This window comes from Eurosta solidaginis, chromosome 3 (assembly GCF_040869045.1).
Source record: "Eurosta solidaginis isolate ZX-2024a chromosome 3, ASM4086904v1, whole genome shotgun sequence".
Taxonomy (NCBI): domain Eukaryota; kingdom Metazoa; phylum Arthropoda; class Insecta; order Diptera; family Tephritidae; genus Eurosta; species Eurosta solidaginis.
Genome location: NC_090321.1, coordinates 221,689,756 through 221,717,497, shown reverse-complemented (window position 1 = coordinate 221,717,497; position 27,742 = coordinate 221,689,756). Strand labels below are relative to the sequence as shown.

General features: G+C 37.6%; 1 protein-coding gene across 1 annotated transcript; it reads right to left on the bottom strand.

The window, feature by feature from the left end:
* Nucleotides 1-71: 71 nt before the first annotated feature.
* Nucleotides 72-22,810, bottom strand: LOC137245114 (uncharacterized). Its single transcript, XM_067775264.1, has 3 exons — nt 22,291-22,810; nt 918-1,139; nt 72-765 (listed from the first exon to the last, which is right to left on the bottom strand). Exons 1-3 carry the CDS (start codon nt 22,421-22,423, stop codon nt 671-673), a joined length of 450 nt encoding a protein of 149 aa, XP_067631365.1. The 5' UTR covers nt 22,424-22,810; the 3' UTR covers nt 72-670.
* Between the last annotated feature and the right edge of the window lie 4,932 nt (nt 22,811-27,742).

Here is a 27,742-nt window from a genome sequence, read left to right as displayed (position 1 = left end):
TTAGAAAATACTCATTTGCAAGAGAAATACAACTAGGAAAAAAGCAAAATCGATATTATCGGATTCTGTGACACCTAAAATCGACATTAATTCCAATTCGAACATTAAACCGATAACATTGGATTTCATGACACCAAAGTAATTATTTTGTCGTTTTTAAATCCGATTCCGACAACAATTGGATTCCATGACAGCCCTGATTATTAATCTCAAGCTATTGATGCCGTTTATTTCAACTATTCGAAAAACCTACAAAGTATACAAACAAAACTGAATTCGAACTAATTTATTTTCGAGTCGAGTTACAGAATAGGACCACAAAATTAATCGTTTATGAATTCAGTTCATTTTATTTAAGGCCACATTCAAAGAATTATGCTAAGTTATTTAACTAATTTTTACATTTTCATTTGAAAACAAAAAAAACAAAATATTTTTAGTAAAAGTTTTTATGTTTAGTTTTTTTAACACTTATTTTCTTTTTCGTACAAAATCACAGTTGAAGGTTGAATATTTATGCGCACACCCTAATGGCCTTTGCATATAACCTTCGTTTTTGGTTTGCAACAAAATTGTTTAAATTATTTTTTATTCGACATTGAATTTCTCAGCCTTTCTTTTTTGCAACAACAAAGAAAACATAGTGTCATAGTGCAGCATGTCGATGCGTTTAAATATTTTCATCACTCAATTTACTTGTGCTATGTTGTAACTTTGGATACACTTCTGGTTGGCGCATAACTTCTTCATATGAGGGTGGTGGGGCTATAAAAAAGGAAGAAAAAACATGATACAATTTAGAAAATGTTTTATCTTTACGGGGAATCATTACGTTGCCCCGCAATGCCTCTGAAATTGTTACATAGCATTTCTACTCCTTACTGCATACTTTGAGACGTTACACCTTTTTCACTCACCATTAATGATATAATCTTCATCATGCAAATATGCTGGATTTACTACCGCATCTGTGGGATATGTTGTTTCGATGGTTCGCTCTTCGGGTAAAGCCGAATGAAGTGAACGATTTGAATGTCGTCGTAAGCTATTGCTTCGTTCATGATATGAGTCTATAAATTGATCTTCATTATCCATTTCTTCTGGTGGTAAATGTATGATGTGAATTGGGGGACGACGATCTATGGAAACATTATATGATAGTTATTTTAGGATGTTCGTTTAGTTTTAATATAGATAAGAACAATTTACATCGTCCTTGCAACAAGGAGACAATTTATGAGAAAACGTAAATAATTCGAATAAGATTTGGGGCATGCACATGGTTCCTCATTAGGGAAAGTGTTGCTGCCTCCGGTGGTGGATTTTCTGGTTAGTGAAACGACTACTGTGATTGACATCATGTAAATCGGCAGTTTCGCATTACAGGCTTAATGACAATCTCCGAACTATTACACAGCGGGACAGTTGGCAGCAAGACTTGTACCAAGGGCAGCGATTATTTCAGAACCAACTCCGACTGAAGCAGTTAGGAACGCGCTCTAAAGGTCTACAAAGAAGGGTAATTACCATTTCGTAGACCATCAAAATGTTAAAAGGGTCCTTAGTATCGTCTCTTAATGAGATAGTTCTGCGCTAGCTCGGAACAAGTGCGATTCGCTGCAAGGACACTACGCAGGCTAACTACAGTATCCTTTGAAAGACGTTAGGTACTAGTTAGGTTTATTTGAAAACATACTCCATCATTATAAGCCAATTTTTAGTTGAGAACGAAATTTAATGCTGAAGACGGAACAACGTTTACCCAAACCGAAGCATCAGCACTAAAGAATATGCAGAACCTGTGTTGGATTTGCGGTTGAAGGAGAGTGGGACTCCAAGTAACGACGCAGGTCGTTTTGAGCGACCGAATAACGAAGGTACCTAGCAAGAGCGTCCTATACGAGGCCCTAAACTCGACTCGAACTATCAGGCAGCGATGATACACATATACCTCTGTAAGGAAATCATGTGCATATAGAACAAGGTAACTTTACCTCCGAAAGCTGCTCGAAAAACAGACAGCTGATGGATACTCACCCCAGCTGCCGCACCTGCTTTCAAAAGGGAAACCCTGCCTACAGGGTATATCGAGAAGACTTCTCCTCTCAATTACAAAGAGGGGAATGATTGTGACAGGCAAAGGCATTGATAGGAAGGCTATAACATAAAGCGATACAATCGTCATCTTTTATCATTAATGGCGCTTAGCCGCATAAGCGATATTGGCCGTTTTGTAAAATGTCATATCAGCCCTGTTTCGCGATAAATGACGCCAATTGGGAGCACCAAGGCAGATCAAGCCTTCCTGCACCTGTCTCTACAAACTCAGTGGATTGCTCTTCCTTCCTTTGCTTCCAAATACGGGAGTCGATTTAAATGCTGTTTTAGCCGGATTGTATTCGCACAACATGACCTAGCCACCGAAACCTTCGGACTTTTACTCGTTGCACTAACTTGATATATAAGTAAAGCTCATAGAGCTCTTCATATCTCAGTATAGAAAATCATCGTCGGCATGACGGACAGGCACACAAATCGTCCGGGGAACTTTTCTCTTCAACACGCCAGGCTATTTAAAGCTGTAACTTACTTACTTACTTGATTGGCGCTTAACCATTTAAACGGTTATAGCCGTCCTCTGCCAACCGGCGCCAATTAGTCACACCAAGGGCGTTTAAATCATTTTCCACCTTGTCTTTCCAGCGGAGTGCTGGACTATATTGATGTCTGCGTAGAGCTCGTACAGTTCATCGTTAAATATTCTTCGGTACTCGCCATCGCCAACGCGTAGAGGTCCAAAAATCTTTCGAAGAACTTCTCTCGAACACTACCAGAGCCGCTTCATCTGATGGTACTGCAACTAGTCTCCCAAAAAGTTGTCTAAGAAGTTTAACAGACATACTGACAGATCACTGCACTCCATAACAGAAATGTGGTCTAGCAGCTTCTTCTGGTTCTGCGACAGCGAAGAAGAGACTAAAGATCCTGGACTTCGTGAGGTTGCTCGGCTTGGATGAGGTACCATGATAAGATGGCGGTTACAATAGATTAATAGGTCACAGTAAGATAACCTTACCATGAATTCAACATTTATCAAAGAATCAAACAATGCATTTTTATATTGAGGGTATACTGAAATAATTGCCCAGCGGCTCCTAAGGTGGAATGAGTAAGAGCTTTACATAGTTCTAGGACAAAACGTGCTTCTGCGTTATCGTTGAAAAATTGACAATTGAAGTTAGGACTCCAGCACCTGGTAAAGTGGGCTTACAATTGGAACCTGTAATGGATCTTTATTCCCAAGACATAAAATGGGAACTACGTAGGATCACGTGAAAAAAATCAGTCTACTCCATCTGTTATGCAGCCCAGGACCGTAAGTACAGCAAATACTTTAGTAAGAAATAAGTGTTCGAACTAATTGGTTAATCGTATTATTCGAATATGATAGTATTTGACTAGCGGTATTCGGTAAGTAATAATTGATTAGTCGAAGGCCTGATATAGCGTTGTAGAAAGTGGGACATGTGTACCTCGACAAGGCATTGGTTTGATGTGGGTACATAGGCCTCGCCACTTACAAAGAAAGGAGTTGGCTGATGAGCTACAAGGAGAGTTTCTCGGATATTTTAACTCAACAGGAGGATTATAGGATTCCGCCTTCCGCTATTAATATTAAATTCTTTTTTCGGCATTATTCCATTCCCTAATATGAAGAAAAATCCATGCCAGTAGAGATTTGAGACAATGACACCCTCTAGTCACTTTTAGTTGGATTTGGTACGACTCTCTTTTTTGACACATGTAGTCGGGATAACTAAAAATCTACGTTACGTTTCTTTTGGAGTTGTGTTAAATGAATATGGAACCAAAATTTTCGTAGACAAGCCGAAATTCGATGTGCGGCATTACGCGATTAGCAAAGCAAATGTTTGACTAACCGAAGCTGGGCGACTATTCGAATTACATTAAAAGATTAGCTAACGTTTCCAAGCCGAATTACCGGTCAACTGATTGGTCGAAGTATCGAATAATTGTACAGGTCCTATAAGAAATGTCGACCCATTGAACTACTAAAGAGACTTATGGGATTAAAGAGAGTTGTGGGATTTTTCACCAGAAAGAATTATATCCGCCAGCTTTTAGGATAATATGAAAAAATATCTACTGATTTCCAAGCTACGAAAATTATACCTCTATATAGACGCGATACCAGGGGCTGTGTGATGCTGGCAAGTCGATATGCGATTTTTTTAACAACAACTATTTGGTTCGTTTGCCTAATGTTAGCCCAGCACATCCTTTTTTTCGTTAGCTCACCATTGAAAAAAAATTGAGTTAAAAGACTTTTCACGTTGGAACACACCCAAACTAAAAAAAAAGAAAATGATTTTTTCTCAATGTGATGCATTTCCACACGGTAAGTCCTGGATAGCTCATCCTTTTTTCGATAGCACATACTTGGAGAGAATATTAATGAAAAAAAAAAGAAATTTCAAGTTGAAAAACACCCAAAATGAAAAACTTCAAAATAATTGTTTTACACTGTGGTTCGTTTGTACAAGGATAACCCAGGGTAGCCTACCCTTTTTTGTTTCTATTCATGGAAAACAAATTCTCTGGACTAAAACACTTTGTTTAGGAGTTATGAAATAGGCCAAGGAAAAATATATTTCAGTTTAATCGGAATCTAAAATGTTGCCCTGGGCCAATCGGTTGTATTGAAATGAAAATACCCTACAGTAAATGAAATATAAAACGAAATGAAGAACTAAGAGAAAAGTTAATTAAATTATGGGACCAAATGAATCATTTTGCTTTTTATGCTCAGCTGAGCAGAGCTCACAGAGTATATTAATTTTGTTCGCATAAAGGTAACCCGTAACGGGATAAACTAATCGGGATAGATATAGACTTCTATATAACAAATTAATGATCTAGGCGAAAAAAGAAATTCATTTAACCCTGCCCGTCCGTCCGTCTGTCCGTAAACAAGATGACTTGAGTAAATTTTGAGGTATCTTAATGAAATTTGGTATGTAAGTTCCTGGACACTCATCTCAGATCGCTATATAAAACGAACGAAATCGGACGATAACCACGCACACTTTTTCGATATCGAAAATTTCGAAAAACCGAAAAAGTGCGATAATTTATTACCAAAGACGGTTAAAGCGATGAAACTTGGTAGGTGGGTTGACCTTATGACGCAGAATATAAAATAGGGCATAGCTTCTATGACGATAACTTTTTTCTGTGAAAATGGGCGAAATCGGTTGAAGCCACGCCCAGTTTTTATACACAGTCGACCGGCTGTCCTTCCGTTCGGCCGTTAACACGATAACTTGAGCAAAAATCGATATATTTTTACTAAACTTAGTTCACGTACTAATCTGAACTCACTTTATCTTGGTATTAAAAATAGATGAAATCCGACTATGACCACGCCCACTTTTTCGATATCGAAAATTGAAAAAAAATGCCATAATTTTATACCAAATACGAAAAAAGGGATGAAACGATGTGATTGGATTGATTTGTTGACGCAAAATATAACTTCAAAAAAAACTTTGTAAAATGGGTGTGACACCTATCATATTAAGAAAAAGAAAATGAAAAAGTTCTGCAGGGCGAAATCAAAGGCCCTTGGAATCAAGGCAGGAATTCTGTTCGTGGTATTACAAATATAAATAAATTAGCGGTACCCGACAGATGATGTTCTGGGTCACCCTGGTCCACATTTTGGTCGATATCTCGAAAACGTCATCACATATACAACTAAGAGCCACTCTAGAGTCAACCTTGGTCCACCTTTATGCCGATATCTCAAAAAGGCGGCCACCTATAGAACTAAGGCCCACTCCCTTTTAAAATACGCTTTAATACCTTTCACTTGATACCCATGTCATACAAACACATTCTAGGGTTACCCTAGGTTCATTTTCCGACATAGTGATTTTCCCTTATTTGACAGAGGATGAAGGAAAATCGTTCCAAAAAACGTCACCCTTGGTTTACAATTTGGTCGATATTTCCCAAACGTATGTGATATGGAATTAAAAACCACTTATAAACCATCTACGAAACCCTACGAAACCAACGCAGCTAAGTTCTCAGCTGAGTATGTAATGTTCGGTTACACCCGAACTTAGCCTTCCTTACTTGTTTCATTTCAGTTGTTTTCAACTGAAAAATTTTTCTAAGCAAATCTGTTTCCAAGGGTGGGCTAGCAAATCTATCCTTGGCCAACTTTGGGCAAACGATCACAGCACAGTTCAAAGCAATTATTATGCATTTTTTTTTAAATCGGTGGTGGGCTAATGAAAAAAGGAAGTTTACCTAGGGCAAACGAACCACATAGCTTTTATTAAAAAAATTGTATTTTTGTAAGTTTCATACTGCCGATACCATGGGTTTGATACTCGAATACTACATATATTGTAATAGAAGTATAGAGTATAAAATATCGTTATCGACGGCCGAAAAAATTGGCATAGTATCCTATTTTATCGAAATTAGTATTCCTAAACCTAAATAGTCAAAGTAGTTTTCAGTCGAAACTCTTTGGTATTAAGCCCACTCACTTATTGCTCGCTTAGCATTTTCAAAAGCGTTTCTTATCATTCCGGGGCATTAATCAGTGAGCCATCCTAACAGTAGGAAGGGTTCAACATAGTTCCGAAAGCATTCCATTCCCGATAAAATTTTAACAAAATGTTCGTGCTATATCTTCGTTAATCGGAACGTTATGTGGAAAGACTACATTCCTTTTGATGTTATACTTCTTTAGGAGCGTTATGAAAAATTGATGAGAGTGAAATTTTAAGATGTTACACAAAATTAGCTGGTTGAAAATTCAGCTCTTATGGTTGTTCGCTGTGAACTGTAGGAGCATATTTGCTTTGAGTGGGACTTTCCCCACATCACACTAGGCGTCCCATATATATACATGTTGAATTCGATCGAATGGTGAAAAAAGGCAGCATTCGCCAGCGTTATGTAACTTCGGGAGGGCATTTATAGGTATGTACTAGAGATATACGCCGCCGATAAACACCGCCACAGCCGATTTGCGACGTTTCTCACACGTCGCCGTCGAATGTCAAAAATATCGGCGCGGCGACGGCGGCGTTCGGCGCGTTATATATTTTCTACTATTTTAAGACTGTCTAGGCCATTTATTGTTCATCTTGAAAATTGGTCCGATATGGTCGAAAGGGAAATCAAGGGATGCGCATCACTGCCAGTTATAACAAGTAAGGAAGGCTAAGTTCGGGTGTAACCGAACATTACATACTCAGTTGAGAGCTGTGGAGACAAAGTAAGGGAAAATCACCATGTCGTAAAAAGAACCTAGGGTAACCCTGGAATGTGTTTGTATGACATGAGTATCAAATGGAAGGTATTAAAGAGTATTTTAAGAGGAAGTGGACCATAGTTCTATAGATGGACGCCATTCAGGGATATCGCCATAAAGGTGGACCAGGCCTGACTCTAGAATTTGTTTGTACGATATGGGTATCAAATGAAATGTGTTAATGATAATTTTAAAAGGGAGTGAGCCTAAGTTCTATAGGTGGACGCCTTTTCGAGATATCGCCATAAAGGTGGACCAGGGGTGACTCTAGAATTTATTTTGTACGATATGGGTATCAAATGAAAGGTATTAATGAGTATTTTAAAAGGGCGTGGGCCTAACTTCTATAGATGGACGCCGTTTCGAGATATCGCCATAAAGATGGATCAGGGGTGACTCTAGAATTTATTTTGTACGATATGGGTATCAAATGAAAGGTGTTAATGAGTATTTTAAGAGGGCGTGGACCTTAGTTCTATATGTGGACGCCTTTTCGAGATATCGCCATAAAGGTGGACCAGGGGTGACTCTAGAATTTGTTTGTACTATATGGGTATCAAATGAAAGGGAGTGGGCCTTAGTTCTATAGGTGGACGCCTTTTCGAAATATCGTTATAAAAGTGGACCAGGGTTGACTTTAGAATGCGTTTGTACAATATGGGTATCAAACGAAAGGTGCTAATAAGTGTTTTAAAACGGAGTGGGCCTTAGTTCTATAGGTGGACGCCTTTTCGGAATATCGTTATAAAAGTGGACGAGGGGTGACCCTAGAATACGTTTGTACAATATGGGTATCAAACGAAAGGTGCTAATAAGTGTTTTAAAAGGGAGTGGGCCTTAGTTCTATAGGTGGACGCCTTTTCGAGATATCGCCATAAAGGTGGACCAGGGGTGACTAGAATTTGTTTGTACTATATGGGTATCAAATGAAAGGTGTTAATGAGTATTTTAAAAGGGCGTGGTCCTTAGTTCTATAGGTGGACGCCTTTTCGGAATATCGTTATAAAAGTGGACGAGGGGTGACTAGAATTTGTTTGTACTATATGGGTATCAAATGAAAGGTGTTAATGAGTATTTTAAAAGGGCGTGGTCCTTAGTTCTATAGGTGGACGCCTTTTCGAAATATCGCCATAAAGGTGTACCAGGGGTGACTAGAATTTGTTTGTACTATATGGGTATCAAATGAAAGGTGTTAATGAGTATTTTGAAAGGGACTGGGCCTTAGTTCTATAGGTGGACGCCTTTTCGAGATATCGCCATAAAGGTGGACCAGGGGTGACTCTAGAATTTGTTTGTACGATATGGGTATCAAATGAAAGGTGTTAATGAGTATTTTAAAAGGGCGTGGGCCTTAGTTCTATAGATGGACGCCTTTTCGAGATATCGCCATAAAGGTGGACCAGGGGTGACTCTAGAATTTGTTTGTACGATATGGGTATCAAATGAAAGGTGTTAATGTGTATTTTAAAAGGGTGTGGGCCTTAGTTTTATAGGTGGACGCCTTTTCGAGATATCGCCATAAAGGTGGACCAGGGGTGACTCTAGAATTTGTTTGTACGATATGGGTATCAAATGAAAGGTGTTAATGAGTATTTTAAAAGGGCGTGGGCCTTAGTTCTATAGGTGGACGCCTTTTCGAGATATCGCCATAAAGGTGGACCAGGGGTGACTCTAGAATTTGTTTGTACGATATGGGTATCAAATGAAAGGTGTTAATGTGTATTTTAAAAGGGCGTGGGCCTTAGTTCTATAGGTGGACGCCTTTTCGAGATATCGCCATAAAGGTGGACCAGGGGTGACTCTAGAATTTGTTTGTACGATATGGGTATCAAATGAAAGGTGTTAATGAGTATTTTAAAAGGGCGTGGTCCTTAGTTCTATAGGTGGACGCCTTTTCGAAATATCGCCATAAAGGTGTACCAGGGGTGACTAGAATGCGTTTGTATAATATGGGTATCAAATGAAAGGTGTTAATGAGTATTTTAAAAGGGCGTGGGCCTTAGTTCTTAAGGTGGACGCCTTTTCGAAATATCGCCATAAAGGTGGACCAGGGGTGACTCTAGAATGCGTTTGTACGATATGGGTATCAAATGAAAGGTGTTAATGAGTATTTTAAAAGGGCGTGGGCCTTAGTTCTATAGGTGGACGCCTTTTCGAGATATCGCCATAAAGGTGGTCCAGGGGTGACTCTAGATTTTTTTGTACGATATGGGTATCAAATGAAAGGTGTTAATTAGTATTTTGAAAGGGAGTGGGCCTTAGTTCTATAGGTGGACGCCTTTTCGAAATATCGCCATAAAGGTGGACCAGGGGTGACTCTAGAATTTGTTTGTACGATATGGGTATCAAATGAAAGGTGTTAATGAGTATTTTAAAAAGGAGTGGGCCTTAGTTCTATATGTGGACGCCTTTTCGAGATATCACCATAAACGTGGACCAGGGGTGAGTCTAGAATTTGTTTGTACTATATGGGTATCAAATGAAAGGTGTTAATGAGTATTTTAAAAGGTGGACGCCTTTTCGGAATATCGTTATAAAAGTGGACCAGTGTTGACTCTAGAATGCGTTTGTACAATATGGGTATCAAACGAAAGGTGTTAATAAGTGTTTTAAAAGGGAGTGGGCCTTAGTTCTATAGGTGGACGCCTTTTCGGAATATCGTTATAAAAGTGGACCAGGGGTGACTCTAGAATGCGTTTGTATAATATGGGTATCAAATGAAAGGTGTTAATGAGTATTTTAAAAGGGCGTGGGCCTTAGTTCTATAGGTGGACGCCTTTTCGAGATATCGCCATAAAGGTGGACCAGGGGTGACTCTATAATTTGTTTGTACGATATGGGTATCAAATGAAAGGTGTTAATGAGTATTTTAAAAGGGCGTGGGCCTTAGTTCTATAGATGGACGCCTTTTCGAGATATCGCCATAAAGGTGGACCAGGGGTGACTCTAGAATTTGTTTGTACGATATGGGTATCAAATGAAAGGTGTTAATGTGTATTTTAAAAGGGTGTGGCCCTTAGTTTTATAGGTGGACGCCTTTTCGGAATATCGTTATAAAAGTGGACCAGGGGTGACTCTAGAATGCGTTTTTATAATATGGGTATCAAATGAAAGGTGTTAATGTGTATTTTAAAAGGGTGTGGCCCTTAGTTTTATAGGTGGACGCCTTTTCGAGATATCGCCATAAAGGTGGTCCAGGGGTGACTCTAGAATTTTTTTGTACGATATGGGTATCAAATGAAAGGTGTTAATTAGTATTTTGAAAGGGAGTGGGCCTTAGTTCTATAGGTGGACGCCTTTTCGAAATATCGCCATAAAGGTGGACCAGGGGTGACTCTAGGGCGTGGGCCTTAGTTCTATAGATGGACGCCTTTTCGAGATATCGCCATAAAGGTGGACCAGGGGTGACTCTAGAATTTGTTTGTACGATATGGGTATCAAATGAAAGGTGTTAATGTGTATTTTAAAAGGGTGTGGCCCTTAGTTTTATAGGTGGACGCCTTTTCGGAATATCGTTATAAAAGTGGACCAGGGGTGACTCTAGAATGCGTTTTTATAATATGGGTATCAAATGAAAGGTGTTAATGTGTATTTTAAAAGGGTGTGGCCCTTAGTTTTATAGGTGGACGCCTTTTCGAGATATCGCCATAAAGGTGGTCCAGGGGTGACTCTAGAATTTTTTTGTACGATATGGGTATCAAATGAAAGGTGTTAATTAGTATTTTGAAAGGGAGTGAGCCTTAGTTCTATAGGTGGACGCCTTTTCGAAATATCGCCATAAAGGTGGTCCAGGGGTGACTAGAATTTTTTTGTACGATATGGGTATCAAATGAAAGGTGTTAATGAGTATTTTAAAAGGGCGTGCGCCTTAGTTCTATAGGTGGACGCCTTTTCGAAATATCGCCATAAAGGTGGACCAGGGGTGACTCTAGAATTTGTTTGTACGATATGGGTATCAAATGAAAGGTGTTAATGAGTATTTTAAAAAGGAGTGGGCCTTAGTTCTATATGTGGACGCCTTTTCGAGATATCGCCATAAACGTGGACCAGGGGTGACTCTAGAATGTGTTTGTACGATATGGGTATCAAATTAAAGGTATTAATGAGGGTTTTAAAAGGGAGTGGCCCTTAGTTGTATATGTGAAGGCGTTTTCGAGATATCGACCAAAATGTGGACCAGGGTGATCCAGAACATCATCTGTCGGGTACCGCTAATTTATTTATATATGTAATACCACGAACAGTATTCCTTCCAAGATTCCAAGGGCTTTTGATTTCGCCCTGCAAAACTTTTTCATTTTCTTCTACTTAATATGGTAGGTGTCACACCCATTTTACAAACTTTTTTTCTAAAGTTGTATTTTGCGTCAATGGACCAATACAATTACCATGTTTCATCCCTTTTTCGTATTTGGTATATAATTATGGCATTTTTTTTCATTTTTCGTAATTTTCTATATCGAATAAGTTGGCGTGGTCATAGTCGGATTTCGGCCATTTTTTACACCAATACAAAGTGAGTTCAGATAAGTACGTCAACTGAGTTTAGTAAATACATGGCGCAACGATACAAGCTGGCAGCATGGGACAGCTGATTTTAAGCTTTTTTTATTTGATTTGATACATCAAAATACGGCGCAGTACGATTTTGACATTTGTCCATCGAATTTACAAAAACAAAGTACATGAAATTTTTATTTATGTTTGTAGGTATGTCACCAAGCTGCCACCTTGTATCGTTCCGCTATGAGTAAATATATATCGATTTTTGCTCAAGTTATCGTTTTAACGGCCGAGCAGAAGGACAGACGGTCGACTGTGTATAAAAACTGGGCGTGGCTTCAACCGATTTCGCCCTTTTTCACAGAAAACAGTTATCATCCTAGAATCTAAGCCTCTACCAAATTTCACAAGGATTGGTAAATTTTTGTTCGACTTATGGCATTAAAAGTATCCTAGACAAATTAAATGAAAAAGGGCGGAGCCACGCCCATTTTGAAATTTTCTTTTATTTTTGTATTTTGTTGCACCATATCATTACTGGAATTGAATGTTGACATAATTTACTTATATACTGTAAAGATATTAACTTTTCTTTTAAAATTTGAATTTAAAAAATATTTTTTTAAAAAGTGGGTGTGGTCGATCTCCGATTTTGCTAATTTTTATTAAGCAGACATATAGTAACAAGAGTAACGTTCCTGCCAAATTTCATCATGATATCTTCAACGACTGCCAAATTACAGCTTGCAAAACTTCTAAATTACCTTCTTTTAAAAGTGGGCGGTGCCACGCCCGTTGTCCAAAATTTTACTAGTTTTCTATTCTGCGTCATAAGTTCAACTCACTTACCAAGTTTCATCGCTTTATCCGTATTTGGTAAGGAATTATCGCACTTTTTCGATTTTTCGAAATTTTCGATATCGAAAAAGTGGGCGTGGTTATTGTCCGATATCGTTCATTTTAAATAGCGATCTGAGATGAGTGCCCAGGAACCTACGTACCAAATTTCACCAAGATACCTCAAAATTTACTCAAGTTATCGTGTTAACGGACAGACGGACGGACATGGCCCAATCGAATTTTTTTTCGATACTGATGATTTTGATATATGGAAGTCTATATCTATCTCGATTCCTTTATACCTGTACAACCAACCGTTATCCAATCAAAGTTAATATACTCTGTGAGCCCTCAACTGAGTATAAAAATCCAATTTCGAAATTTAACACTTTCTAACTATTCAAAAGTTATTTGAGAAAACGGGCGATTTCAATGCCAGTTTAACACGGATTTCGTATCACCGAATTCACGTTATTAAAACAAAACACTTAAAGAAAAGTTATATAATAAATTTAAAAGCTCACTTCGGATAATCAGCCCTATTCTTGAATCCATCGTAGAAAATCTACGAATACAACCCTCCGCTACGAATACGAAGAATTTGCTATCACTGAACTCATGTGAAACAGAAAAAAGTGCTGCCAATATAAAATGTCAAATTTTGGTTATTCGAAGTCAGCTGAGCGATTGTAAATAAAAAATTTCAACTTAAATTTTAGTTTAAAATTGCATTATATCATTTAAAATAAAAGTTTAGTGCTTAAAATGGATTCCATATCATTTGCAGCTTTGTTAGAAGAAAACAAGTAAGGAAGGTTAAGTTTTGGTGTACCCGAACATTACATACTCAGTTGAGAGCTATGGTGACAACATAATGGAAAATAACCATGTAGGAAAATGAACCGAGGGAAACCCTGGAATGTGTTTGTATGACATGTGTATCAAATGAAAGGCATTAAAGAGTATTTTATGAGGGAGTGGGCCATAGTTCTATAGGTGGACGCCATTTAGGGATATCGCCATAAAGGTGGATCAGGGTTGACTCTAGAATTTGTTTGTACGATATGGGTATCAAATGAAAGGTGTTAATGAGTATTTTAAAAGGGAGTAATCCTTAGTTCCATAGGTGGATGCCGTTTCGAGATATCTCCATAAAGGTGGGCCAGGGGTGACCCTAGAATTTGTTTGTACAATATGGGTATCAAACGAAAGGTGTTAATGAGTATTTTTAAAAGGGAGTGGGCCCTCGTTTTATAGGTGGTCGCCTTTTCGAGATATCGCCATAAAGTTGGACCAGGGGTGACCCTAGAATTCGTTTGTTCAATATGGGCATCAAACGAAAGGTGTTAATGAGTATTTTAAAAGGGAGTGGGCCTTAGTCCCATAAGTGGGAGCCGTTTCGAGATATCGCCATAAAGGTGGGCCAGGGGTGACCCTAGAATTTGTTTGTACAATATGGGCATCAAACGAAAGGTGTTAATGAGTATTTTAAAAGGGAGTGGGCCTTAGTCCCATAGGTGGACGCCGTTTCGAAATATCGCCATAAAGGTGGACCAGGGGTGACTCTAGAATGTGTTTGTACGATATGGGTATCAAAATAAAGATATTAATGAGGGTTTTAAAAGGGAGTGGTGGTTGTTGTATAGGTGGTCGCATTTTCGAAATATCGCCATAAAGGTGGACCAGGGGTGACTCTAGCATTTGTTTGTACAATATGGGTATCAAAAGAAAGGTGTTAATGAGTATTTTAAAAGGGAGTAATCCTTAGTTCCATAGGTGGACGCCGTTTCGAGATATCGTCATAAAGGTGGGCCAGGGGTGACTTTAGAATTCGTTTGTGCAATATGGGTATCAAAAGAAAGGTGTTAATGAGTATTTTAAAAGGGAGTAATCCTCAGTTCCATAGGTGGACGCCGTTTCGAGATATCGCCATAAAGGTGGGCCAGGGGTGACTCTAGAATTCGTTTGTGCATTATGGGTATCAAACAAAAGGAGTTAATGAGTATTTTGAAAGGGAGGCCTTAGTTCTATAGGTGGACGCCTTTTCGAGATATCGCCATAAAGGTGGACCAGGGGTGACTCTAGAATGAGTTTGTACGATATGGGTATCAAATTAAAGGTATTAATGAGAGTTTTAAAGGGAGTGGCCCTTAGTTATATATACGAAGGCGTTTTCGAGATATCGACAAAAATGTGGACCAGGGTGACCCAGAACTTCATCTGTTTGATACCGCTAATTTATTTATATATGTAATACCTGACAAGATTTTAAGGGTTTTTTATTTCGCCCTGCAGAACTTTTTCATTTTCTTCTACTTAATACCTTATCATGTACCTTATCAATTACCTTACCATGTTTCATCCCTTTTTACGTATTTGGTATAGAATTATGGCATTTTTTTCATTTTTCGTAATTTTCGATATCGAAAAAGTGGGCGTGGTCATAGTCGGATTTCGTTAATTTTTCATACCAAGATAAAGTGAGTTCAAGTAAGCACGTGAACTAAGTTCATTAAAGATATGTCGATTTTTGCTCAAGTTATCGTGTTAACGGCCATGCGGAAGGACAGACGGACAACTGTGTATAAAAACTGGGCGTGGCATCAACCGATTTCACCCATTTTCACAGAAAAGGGTTAACGTCATAAAATCTATGCCACTACCAAATTTCAAAAGGATTGGTTAATTTTTGTTCGACTTATGGCATTAAAAGTATCCTAGACAAATTAAATGAAAAAGGGCGGAGCCACGCCCATTTTGAAATTTTCTTTTATTTTTGTATTTTGTTGCACTATATCATTACTGGAGTTGAATGTTGACATAATTTACTTATATACTGTAAAGATATTAAATTTTTTGTTAAAATTTTACTTTAAAAAAATATTTTTTTTTAAGTGGGCGTGGTCCTTCTCCGATTTTGCTAATTTTTATTAAGCGTACATATAGTAATAGGTGTAATGTTCCTGCCAAATTTCATCATGATATCTTCAACGACTGCCAAATTACAGCTTGCAAAAGTTTTAAATTACCTTCTTTTAAAAGTGGGCGGTGCCACGCCCATTGTCCAAAATTTTACTAATTTTCTATCCTGCGTCATAAGTTCAACTTATCTACCAAGTTTCGTCGCTTTATCTCTCTTTTGTAATGAATTATCGCAATTTTTCCGTTTTTCGAAATTTTCGATATCGAAAAAGTGGGCGTGGTTATAGTCCGATATCGTTCATTTTAAATAGCGATCTGAGATGAGTGCCCAGGAACCTACATACCAAACTTCATCAAGATACCTCAAAATTTACTCAAGTTATCGTGTTAACGGACGGACGGACGGACGGACGGACATGGCTCAATCAAATTTTTTTTCGATCCTGATTACTTTGATATATGGAAGTCTATATCTATCTCGATTCCTTTATATATGTACACCCATCCGTTATCCAATCAAACTTAATATACTCTGTGAGCTCTGCTCAACTGAGTATAATGAGCAAGAAAGGCGTGATTTAAAAATTGCGAGGCGTCTTGAAATTAGAAGAGGCTATGTATGTGAAAGGATCCGTGTTTTAATGAACTTATAAAGATTTTAAAAAATTGTGTTTTATAAAAACTTTACACCTAAACAAGGCTGCGTTTACCTACGTGCTCGGTGTTATAAATGAAGGAAGTACACCGTTCGCGGCTATGTCCACAACTGATACACTTAGATCTGACCAACGAAGAGAAACGTAGCGTTAAAAGGGATTTCTACGAAAAATATAGGTTTCAGGGTGTAATCATGTTTTATAGTTTTTGTAATAATTGTCATTATTATAAGACCCTTAAAAATTTAAATAAATATTTTAGTAATTTAATTTTAATTTAATTCTTTTAAGCTTTCTTCCAAATCTGTGAAGCTCTGTTGCCTATATGCATACATGCATACATATTACAAAACCATTACTTTTTTCCAGATAGTTGCATCTTTTGTTGGTGACGCAATACTATTTGCAATGTTTTCCCAAAATTTGTTAAACTCCTTCTTTGGGCACTTTGTAAAGCCTAGCACCATTTCAGGGTGCTGCTGCAATAGGTCAAGTAAGCGGGAACATTGTTGGCGAGTTGTGACAATTTTTGACCTATTATAACAATAGATTGTAATTAAATTAGTATACATATCACTTTTAATAATATACTTATATTTTATTTGTTTAATATCCCTTTTTATTCTGAATTTTTAATGATTTTACTTTTTCCCGCAAACTGATACGCGTCGTAGAAAATTTGTACGAAACTCTACGATTTGACAGTTCGAGTGTGTTCAGTGAAGGCTTTCTACGAATTTCGAACTTACGATGGATTCAGTAAACGTACTTTCGTAGAACTTACGAAAATCGAGTATACGATGGATTCAAGAATAGGGCTGAATTTTTTCAAAAAATTAATAAAGAACAATGAATTTGAATAAAATGTCCCAAGTCGAACATATTTTCAAATTGTTCTCAAGTTGTTAAAAAGCAAGTTACCCGAAAAAGGTTCCGAATTTTATATCCCGATTGGCTTAGAGAACAAGAGAAATCAGTGATGCAAAATCCTATAGCAGGCTCCAGTGGTTTAAATTCTCCTTTGAAATGATTCTCAGCTCATACTTAAGTTGTATATATGTACATCTCTTCAACGCGTATGAGAAGGGTTTGAAAAATCACTTTATTTGCTTAACTATAAAATAGCGTCAGAAATCTTAATTTTGATTTTCACACTGCAAAATTCAGCACCCAGTTCTCCCGGTTTGACATTTCCTAAAGTTGGCTGCCCTTTCCCTAACTAGTCCTTGGAGTGAATCACATTGGATATAGCCTATCAACCATGTTTAAATATGACCTACGTGGTGAAGCAAAAGCTTTCTCAAGAGAGGCCAACAAATTACCGGATGTTCTACTACCCTAACGTAGGGGTTAGTCGAACTGGTCTGAAAACTGAAGGCGGGCATCCATAATGAGCTCTTATACCATACGGCCGGAAACGAAGACTATTGAAGTAAATGTATCGAACACAAACGTCTGCAAATTTTGGTCTACATTTTTAAACTTTTATCCACAGTCCTTGTAAATTTTAAATTATATAGATGCGCCAAGGATTATACGATTTTCACCCATGAGCTACGTAATGATATCCACTTCGACTGCTTATGATTTCGATGGCGTCATCCTTGACCGAATAGTTACTCCCTAACGTTTCAAGGTGTTTCTTTTTGGTGTAACTCGGAAGCATAAATAAATAAATAAATGTAAGGCGCGATAACCTCCGAAGAGATCTAAGGCCGAGCTTCTCTTCCAATTTGCGTCGTGCTCCTCTTGATTTTTCCCTACAAATTGGCCGGACGGGACCTACATGTTTTATGCCGACTCCGAACGGCATCTGCAAGGCAGATGAGTTTTCACTGAGAGCTTTTCATGGCAGAAATACAATCGGAGCGCTTGCCAGACACTGCCGAGGGGCGACCCCGCTTAGAAAAATTTTCTTCTAATTGAAAAATCTTATTTCTAAAATTTTGATGTTGCTTTGCCCGGGAGTTGAACCCAGGGCATACGGTGTGATAGGCGGAGCACGCTACCATCACACCACGGTGGCCGCCGAAAGCATAGCGCTACAAAAACAGCCGTCAGAAAGTCTTCGGAGCTACACCTAGAGCTTTTAGGAAAGTGACGTCGACGAAGTTATGAGTTCGAAGTCGCAGTCCTATGGCTTCTGTGCTGGCATATGGTATAAGGACTAGGATGCGTGGTAGCGACTGGTGGTCGGGATTGCTACTGTTCGCACGTCGGGAGTTGTAGCTCTTAAAAACAGCCGAAAAAACTGAAGGCGCCCTTTGTCGCGATCAACAATAAGCCAGCATTGATGCTAATCGTTAAAACTGTGCCACGAAAGTCATAACTATTAGTAGATAATTGATGATAACCGTAAGTCGCCTTTGTGCGTGACCAGAATGTACCCACAAATGATTTAAAGAAACCGTGACGACGACGGGTATTAGAGTTAGCCCAGAACATCTGCTTCGGCGAAACTACGCTACAAAAGTGTGACCATTTTAAAAGCCCCGACATATAAGCAGTTTTTCACATAGATGAGTTTAACACAAGCTTATGCATTATGAGTAGATTGCACGTATTTTTATGGATAGAATGACCGGCACTGGCGTCATCTGATATTGAAAAGTAGCCAACTCCCAAATTTTGTTATAAGCAAAGCATAGGAAGAAGAATTTTGCATTTGCTTTGGCTAAGGGTGTTGGCACACTTTGCAAGTGAAATTATTTTTCCCACTCGTTGGTAAATTTTATAAAACCTTTCGCAAGTAAAAACTGCAATATAAGAAATGAATACGACACAAAATATGTTAGCAAGTATTTTTGTTGTATAGGGAGAATGTTTATACCAGTGCCTCGCGAAATTTCGTATGTGAATGGGCAAGGCGAAATAAACTTAAATTGCCAAGTCTGAAGTTCCTTCATATTTACAAACACAACATCTTGGTTGATTGTGGCGATGTTATTGGAATGCATAAGCTTGTGTTAAACGCATCTATATGAAAAATGTCCTTGTGCCGCGGCCTTAAGTATTTCTCCCTCTCTCCGCAAGGAGCTACTCCTGAAATTTTTTGAACGATCTACGAGATTTTGAGGTAAAAACCGCGTATCTCTCCGAAATGGCCGAAACGTCGAATTCCTTAAATACATATAAAAAACAACAAGACTCCCAGATACTCATCCGCAAGTTAATGATATTTTTCCAGATCGTCAAAAATACCATTGACGCCGCCGTCAAGAGAGTCTAAGCCGCCGCCGCCGATTAAGTGACCGGCGTAAACCTCTCAGAGAACTGCAAAAATCACAATTTTCTTGAATTAATCAAACACTAATAAAACTTGCATTCACATTCAATCATGCGAATAAACTCATAATTGAATAAACTCGTAATTGAATATACTCAGCATCTGTCTTTACAAGACTCTGTTAGCATGATCGAATGACCGAACAGGTTTTGCGTACGATTGTATTGATCAAACGAAGGCAAGCGGAGAATAAAATCAAAGCACGAGAATTAGTATCGTTTAAGCTGGAGACATTGGTGCTTTATCGGTAACCGTATCGGTAACCTTATAACAGCTGATTCGACCAACCTTATGAGAATCAATGCAATCGATTATTGGTGCCGCTAAGGTAGTAACCGTATCGTAGCCAACCAATTGGGGTTTGGTTTACTGTCGTAACGATAAACAGCTGATTACGTTAGGGATACGGATACAGCGATACGACATACGGCACCAATGAATGACTCCGGCTTTAGTTCGGCAAACAAACACAATCGTAAGCAATGTTTATATCTATGTTTATATGTATATTTATATGTAGCTTGTCGCCGTGACGTAAGGGCAGAAGAATCATGCAAATATTCAGACGCATGGAGTTTTCATATTTGCCTTTTCATTCCGATGAATGTAATCACCGTTGAGGCAAACGAGCAAACGCCTGAATTGATTATATTAGGTGTATTTTTTTTCAAGCGAGCTTGAACAAACCCTTCAATTAGCTAAACAGTTTCATTATGCCAAAACCATACAGATGGTCGAGGTTTATCAGCTAATTGTTACTTTTTTTCGCTGCTTTGACATTTCTACTTCTAGCGCAGTATGTTTTTGACACTCAACCAGAGAATTACAAAAACAAAATACATGAAATGCGTGTGTTTGTTTGTATGTATGTCACCCTGCCGCCACGCTGTTATTTTGTTATTTTTGTTTATCTGCACATTCGTATGTTCATTTCATTCGCTCGTTCACAATAGTGCCCTATTTTTGAATATGCAACATTATACAACACTATCAATCAGGTCGACAATTACCTAAGCGGTTCCGGTAGCCAACTCAACTCGATTACTTTTTATTGTTGCTTTCCATGCAATTCGGTAAGCTAGCTAGTGTTTTAATTGTACTAGTTTGCAACGAAATACAGCTATTCACGCATGCAATAAGTTGGTTGATTTTAAATCAATGTCGATTATGTTCGTTTAAGTGTATATGTATATCAAAATGATCTGGGCCAAAAAAAATCATTTAGCCATGTCTGTCCGTCCGTCAGTCCGTCTGTCCGTTAACATGATAACTTGAGTAAATTTTTAGGTATCTTGATGAAATTTTGTATGCAGGTTCCTGGGCACTCATCTCAGATCGCTATTTAAAATGAAAGAAATCGGACTATAACCACGGCCACTTTTTCGATATAGAAAGTTCCGAAAAACCGAAAAAGTGCGATAATTCATTACCAAAGACGGAAAAGCGATAAAAAATGGCAGGTGGGTTGACCTTATGACGCAGAATAGAAAATTAGTAAACTTTTGGACAATGGGCGTGGCACCGCCCACTTTTAAAATAGAAGGTAATTTAAAAGTTTTGCAAGCTGTAATTTAGCAGTCGTTGAAGATATCTTGATGAAATTTAGTAGGAACGTTACTCCTGTTTCTGCATGTGTGCTAAATAAAAATTAGCAAAATCGGATGACTAACACGCACACTTTTTTAAAAAAAATTTTAAAGTCAGATTTTAACAAAAAAATGAGTATCTTTACAGTATATAAGTTAATTATGTCAACAATCAACTCCAGTAATGATATGGTGCAACAAAATACCAAAATTAAAGAAAATTTCAAAATGGGCGTGGCTCCGCCCTTTTCCATTTAATTTGCCTAGAATACTTTAATGCCATAAGTCGCACAAAAATTTACCATTGTTACCACGTTACCAAATTGTGAAATTTGGTAGGGGCATAGATTCTCTGACGATAACTGTTTTCTGTGAAATTGGGCGAAATCGGTTGCAGCCACGCCCAGTTTTTGTACACATTCGACCGTCTGTCGTTACGCTCGGCCGTTAATACGATAACTTGAACAAAAATCGATATATCTTTACAAAACTTAGTTCAAGTACTTATCTGAACTCACTTTATCTTGGTAATAAAAATGGGCGAAATCCTACTATGACCATGTAGTAGAAAAAAATGAAAAAGTTCTGAAAGGCGAAATCAAAAGCCCTTGGAATTTTGGCAGGAATACTGTTCGTGGTATTACATACACAAATAAATTAGCGAACCCGACAGATGATGTTTTGGGTCACCCTGGTACACATTTTGGTCGATATCTCGAAAACGCCTTCGTATATATAACTAAGGGCCACTCCCTTTAAAACCCCCATTAATACCTTTAATTTGATACCCATATCATACAAACAAATTTTAGAGTCACCCCTGGTCCACCTTTATGGCGATATATCGAAAAGGCGTCCACCTATATAACTAGGGCCTACTCCTTTTCAAAATACTCATTACCTCCTTTCATTTGATGCCCATGTCATACAAACACATTCCAGGGTTACCCTAGGATCATTTTTCTAAATGGTGATTTTCCTTTATTTTTTCTCCAAAGCTCTTAGCTGAGTATGTAATGTTCGGTTACACCCGAACTTAGCCTTCCTTACTTTTTTTTTTTTTTAATTTGACGAATGATTACCTTCTACATATATTTGTGAATGGAATTCACAAAATACTTTTCACACACTTTCACTCACCAGCTGCAATTGCGTCCGTATAATTCTCACTAAAAGCGAAATGTGGTTTAATGGACTTTTTGCATTTAAGAAATAACACAATCAAAATCCAACCGAGTATTAAAAATAGATAAACGAAACCCAGCATACTCATAGAGCAACTAAATCATTAATTTTACTTTTCTTTTATTAAAAAAAAAAAAACTTAAATATAAAGATTTGCTTCTTGATTATTAAATCCACTTTTCATGTAAACACAAAATTTCGAAAGGACTGCTTCAATGTGTCCTTTATTATTTGAAATGGTTGCCCAAAGGCTACCCCACATTGATTAATTTATTTTTGGCTTTGTCACTCGTTTACTACTATAAGTTTTTCTTTTTTTTTTCTTTGTTCAAATTATAAAAATGAAAATCGATAATTGGCAAACGTTTTTTAGTTTGTTAGTTGGCGCGCGCGACATTCAGCATTGTTGTAACTGAGCTCATATCCTTAAACATACTAAGCTGACCACGAATGCCCTACGCAAAGGATATTTGGCTTTTTGCTCGACTCGGCTATTATAGAGACCATCGTCATTGTGCGGCTAGCTTCGCATGTAACTGGCTACCCTAGCCACTAGCTTAACGATGATGATAGCCTTTGGTGACCACAACAAAAATAGATGTGGAGAAAAAAAGTCTAACAAAAAACTCGGCACGCATTTGCGTTTGCCGGTATGTTTGTAGTTGTATTGAATGTAGGTGTTGAATATCTGCAATAATTTTAAATGGTTTTAAACAAGTGTGGGACTAGTTTTAAGGGGTATGCTACAGCAAACTTTTATATGCACTCGAAATGGTTGCAACTGCTAGGTCGCACTTTAACGCAGGCTCGCACATTTATTGAAAAAATCAGAGATGCCTGTGGCATAATGATTGATTCGAAGACGACAGGTATGGATCTTTGACGAAATCTTCCACTGTCCTGGTACAATTGCCTCTAGTACTTTGCTAAAATTTTCGGTCGGAACATGGTTTTAAGGCTAGTCTCAACCATACATGTTGACGTGTATAAATCTTTGCTCACGGTCTGAGGGAGTCCAGAACTTAAGCGTAAGGTAAGTGTAAGCGTAAGCGCAGTTATTCTATATAGGGGAATATAGAATGTAGGTGGAGAAGTGGTTGTGGTGTAGGATAGGAAAGGAGATGAGAAAAGATGAAAAGAAAGCAAAGGAAGGAAAAGGGAAAAGGAAGGGAAGGAAAGGAAGTCAAAGAAAAGGAAAAGTAAGAAACGAAAGGAAATGAAAGAAGATTACGGAGTAATAGAGGAATCAAAGGTGATGGTTGTGGACGAATTAAATAACTTGACTCTTGTCGACGAGTTATGAATTTGTTGTAAGAACGTGTTATCGATCAACTATCGAGGCGTTATAAATTTGCTATAGATAACAAAGGTTATTAATGAACTGCAGATGTTTTATTGTGTTATTGTCGAAAATTTCTTAATTTGTTATCGAAAAGCTATCGTTTAGTTATTAATTTTTTCTCAAATTATCATTATAAAAAATTTATCAATTATCTATCGAAAGCTTATCGGCATATCGATATGTTATCAGAGTTTAACCAATTTATTGTCGTTGTGGTATCGGTTTGTTATAGAAATGTTATTGATTTGATATCGAAAACTTATCCAAATGATATCGATAAGTTCTCGAATCGTTATCGTAAAGCCTTGAATTTGTTATCAACAAATCGGTTTCTTATCGAAGTGTCACAAATTTGCTATCGGCCGATAACTCAACGATAACTTTGCTTTCGACAATGAGCCGACAATAAAAATAACTTAACTTTATTGTTTGTTGACGATAAGAAGCCGAAGAAGGTTTTCTCAAAAATGATTCGTTTCTGGTAAAGTAACTTTTGTTGTGGTTTAACTTCAATCCTTGCGCGATCTCTAGCTAACTTAAAAACATTAGTTTACTAGATGTACACATCAAACTCTCCGAGTACTTGGTACTCACACCTCTTTTTTTAGACAATGCATTACCTGAGAATATTGTACGAAGTCCCGTTTTCTACATGGTGGCCAGTCGTATAATATATATTATGGACTAGGGATTTAACGGAAATTAGTTTTCTGGAACTGGAATCAGAGTCGGAACTTACAACTTTACTATGTCAGAATAAGAACCAAACGCGGAAGTGAAAGCCGGGCGCAAAGTACCCAGAAGAGGATGACAAACAATAAAATACAAAAAAGTAATATATAAAAATTCTTATTATCAGATGTAAAGCTTGTTATTACAACTAGTTATACTAGTTGAATTGGCGTAACATATGCCCGCATATATCTATCTATAAATAAAATAAAGTCGCTAAATGTCATGTACGCACATCACGTCACACAGAATGCTCGGATTTTAAAACGGTTTTTTGCATTTGAAAGCCTAGCTACGTCAGATGGATATTGTCAATATAATTTAAAGATATATATTGTAGGGGTGTAGCAAATTGCCAAAATGTTGTAAAAAATCATAAAATTTTTGTTTACATAGCTATAACTCATAAACGGATGGATGGATTTGAAAAATTCTACTTTGCAGTAAAACTTTGAAATATTTACCTTCGTTCTGCATAAAGAAAAAATACTTGATTCCTTTCTTATATCAGCCAAATTGTTTAAACAAAAGTAACATTTTTACCAAAAAATGCGTGGGTGTGTTTATTTGGTGTCAACTGTGCGCGCAAATTGCATGATGCGACACATACGTACTTACACAGCATTCGCTGCGTTATTTAACTTCGGGCGTAGGTTTATAGGCATGTATGAATGTACATATGTATATATTTTCATATCAGCTTGACATAGGTGTGTACATACATATTTATGCAACATAAATGGTTAATAGTTAATGCAACATAGATGGTTAAGAATGCATACATCTCTTGAAAAATACTCTTTCGTTAAAAATATCGAACATTTCCTTAAAATTCTTAAACAAAAGTTTTATTTTTTGGTATTTTTGCATGTATCATTATCACTACATAGTATAAAACAAAGTCGCCTTTTCTGTCCCTATGTATGTCCCTTTGAATGCTTAAACCTTTAAAACTACGCAACGGATTTTAATGCGCTTTATTTAATAGATAGAGTGATTGAAGATTGTAGATTGTATAATAACATCCATTAAATAGTGGAGAAATACTGTTATTTTTAAAGTTTCTAATGTGATGTATATATATAAAAGAAAGTGGTGTTAGTTACACTATTTATAACTCAAGAGCAGATGAATAGATTGGTGAAGGGGTAGCTTAGAATCAGGAGACAAGCAGAGGATACTTTTATCCCGTTCTGGATAGGACCTTGAGATCAAAACGTGAACCTCGGTAATCCTGGGATATGTTTGTGCAATATGGGTATCAAATGAAAGCTGTTTATAAGTACTTTGATACGGGGTATTTTTCGTACCCGTGGGTGACTAGGGTCTCGAGATTGAGGCCAAAACGTGGACCCGGGTACCCCTAGAAAGTGTTTATACAATATGGATAACAAATGAAAGCTGTTTATGAGTGCTTTAGTACAGGGTAAGTAGGTAGTGACTAGGGTCTCGAGATATAGGCCAAAATGTGGAAAAGGGTAACACTAGGATGTGTTTTTACATTATGGGTATCAAATTGAAGCTGTTGACCAGGGTAACACTAGGATATATTTTTACATTATGGGTATCAAATTGAATTTGTTGATATGTGCTTTAGTACAAAGTAATTTATACCGCTGGGTGACTAGGGTCTCGAGATATGGGCCAGGGTCTCGAGATATAGGCCAAAACGGGGACCAGGGTAACACTAGTATGTGGTTTTACATTATGGGTATCAAATTGAAGTAGTTGATGTGTGCTTTATTACAGAGTAATTTATACCGCTGGGTGACTAGGGTCTCGAGATATAGGCCAAAACGTGGACCCGGATACCCCTAGAATGTGTGTGTAATATGGATATCAAATAAAAGCTTTTGCTGAGAGCTTTAAAGTAATTTTCATTGTGATATTCGATTTAGTCACATCAACCTGGCTAAACTGATAAATATGCATGCGAAGCCGAAATAAAGACATGAATTAATAATACCCACATACCTATTTACATACGTCCTATTCGATTTGCCTGAAATTTGGTATATAAATTTACCTATATTAGTATTTACGATCTTTTTTTCCGGGAAGTTGACCAGAGACGAGCTGGGAATGGGATTAGGACTTGGAATGGGACTGGAACAAAATACATACCACTCTCTAGGACTGGGACTGGTAATAAGGGATGAAGAAGAATGGGAAAAACTTGAGAGAAGAGAAAAGAGGGAAGGAGAAGGAAAGTAAACTGAGAAAGAGTTAGAGTGAGACGAAGATAGAGATGAATGAAGCGAAAAAGACGGAGGGAGGAGTGAATAAAAGGATTAAGAAAAGGTAAAGAGGGGAGGGCAGAGTTAGACGGAAAAAGCTTATTAAAATGTATGCAGATAGACCAAATTTAGGACAGAACAACGTCAGACGGGTCTGCTAGTTTATATATATATATATATATATATATATATATATATATATATGTTTCTCCACGAAACCTTTCTACTGGCCAATTTCATTCCAAACCGAAATCTAAATCTGAATCCTCTGAAGTCTCGGCTTACCGAAATCGGAATCAAAGCTCTTCTACAACGCAAACATAGGAGAATAGATACAACATTTCCGAATTAAAGGCCACTCTAATGGATATTTCAATACATATGCATATGAATGTCGGCAAACAAATCGATAACTCGCCGATGAAAAATTAATAACGTTCCCATAATAAATCGACAAATTTTTTATATAGCAAAAAAAGAATATTCGATAGAAAACAGATACATTTTCAGTAAAAAATTCATAACTTTTCGATAAGAAACCGATATCTCGTGGGTGGTAAATTGATAATTCATCGATCGAAAACCACATCTATGCTAACGCTTATGCTCACATACCTTACGTTTATATTCTGGATTCCCCCATACCAAGACCAAAGATGTTTGCACATTAAAAATTTAAATAATTTAGAGAGCATAGAGCGCATTTTAGGTTTCGGTGACGGTCTCACTTCTGGTTTCATTTACGTCTTTCATATTAGTTCCGGCTTGAGTCAGGTTTCGGGCTCGATTTAAGTGGCGGTTTCGGTTCCGGGTTCGGTCCGATTTTTATTTCGATCTCGGTTCTGCTTTCAATTATCGGATGGGGTTGCAGTTCTCGTTCAGTGTTGAATCTGCCTCGATTTTCTGTATAAATTTCGGTGGTGGTTTTCAGTACCAGATTCGGTTCCAGCTACGAGTTCGGTTCCTAACTTCTTTACAGCGGACACTATAATATGATATACATAAGTAAATATATGAAGATTTTCATAAACGTAATTGCATGTGACATGTGAAGTGCTGTTAATCGCTGATAAATGCCTGTTCATGTAGCCAACTC

Coding starts and splice junctions, on each gene's coding strand:
- LOC137245114 (XM_067775264.1), bottom strand. CDS start 22,423: ATGAGTATGCTGGGTTTCGTTTATCTATTTTTAATACTCGGTTGGATT. Junction 1,140..22,290: donor TACGGACGCAATTGCAGCTG/GTGAGTGAAAGT, acceptor ATGTTTCCATAG/ATCGTCGTCCCCCAATTCAC. Junction 766..917: donor TGAAGATTATATCATTAATG/GTGAGTGAAAAA, acceptor CCTTTTTTATAG/CCCCACCACCCTCATATGAA.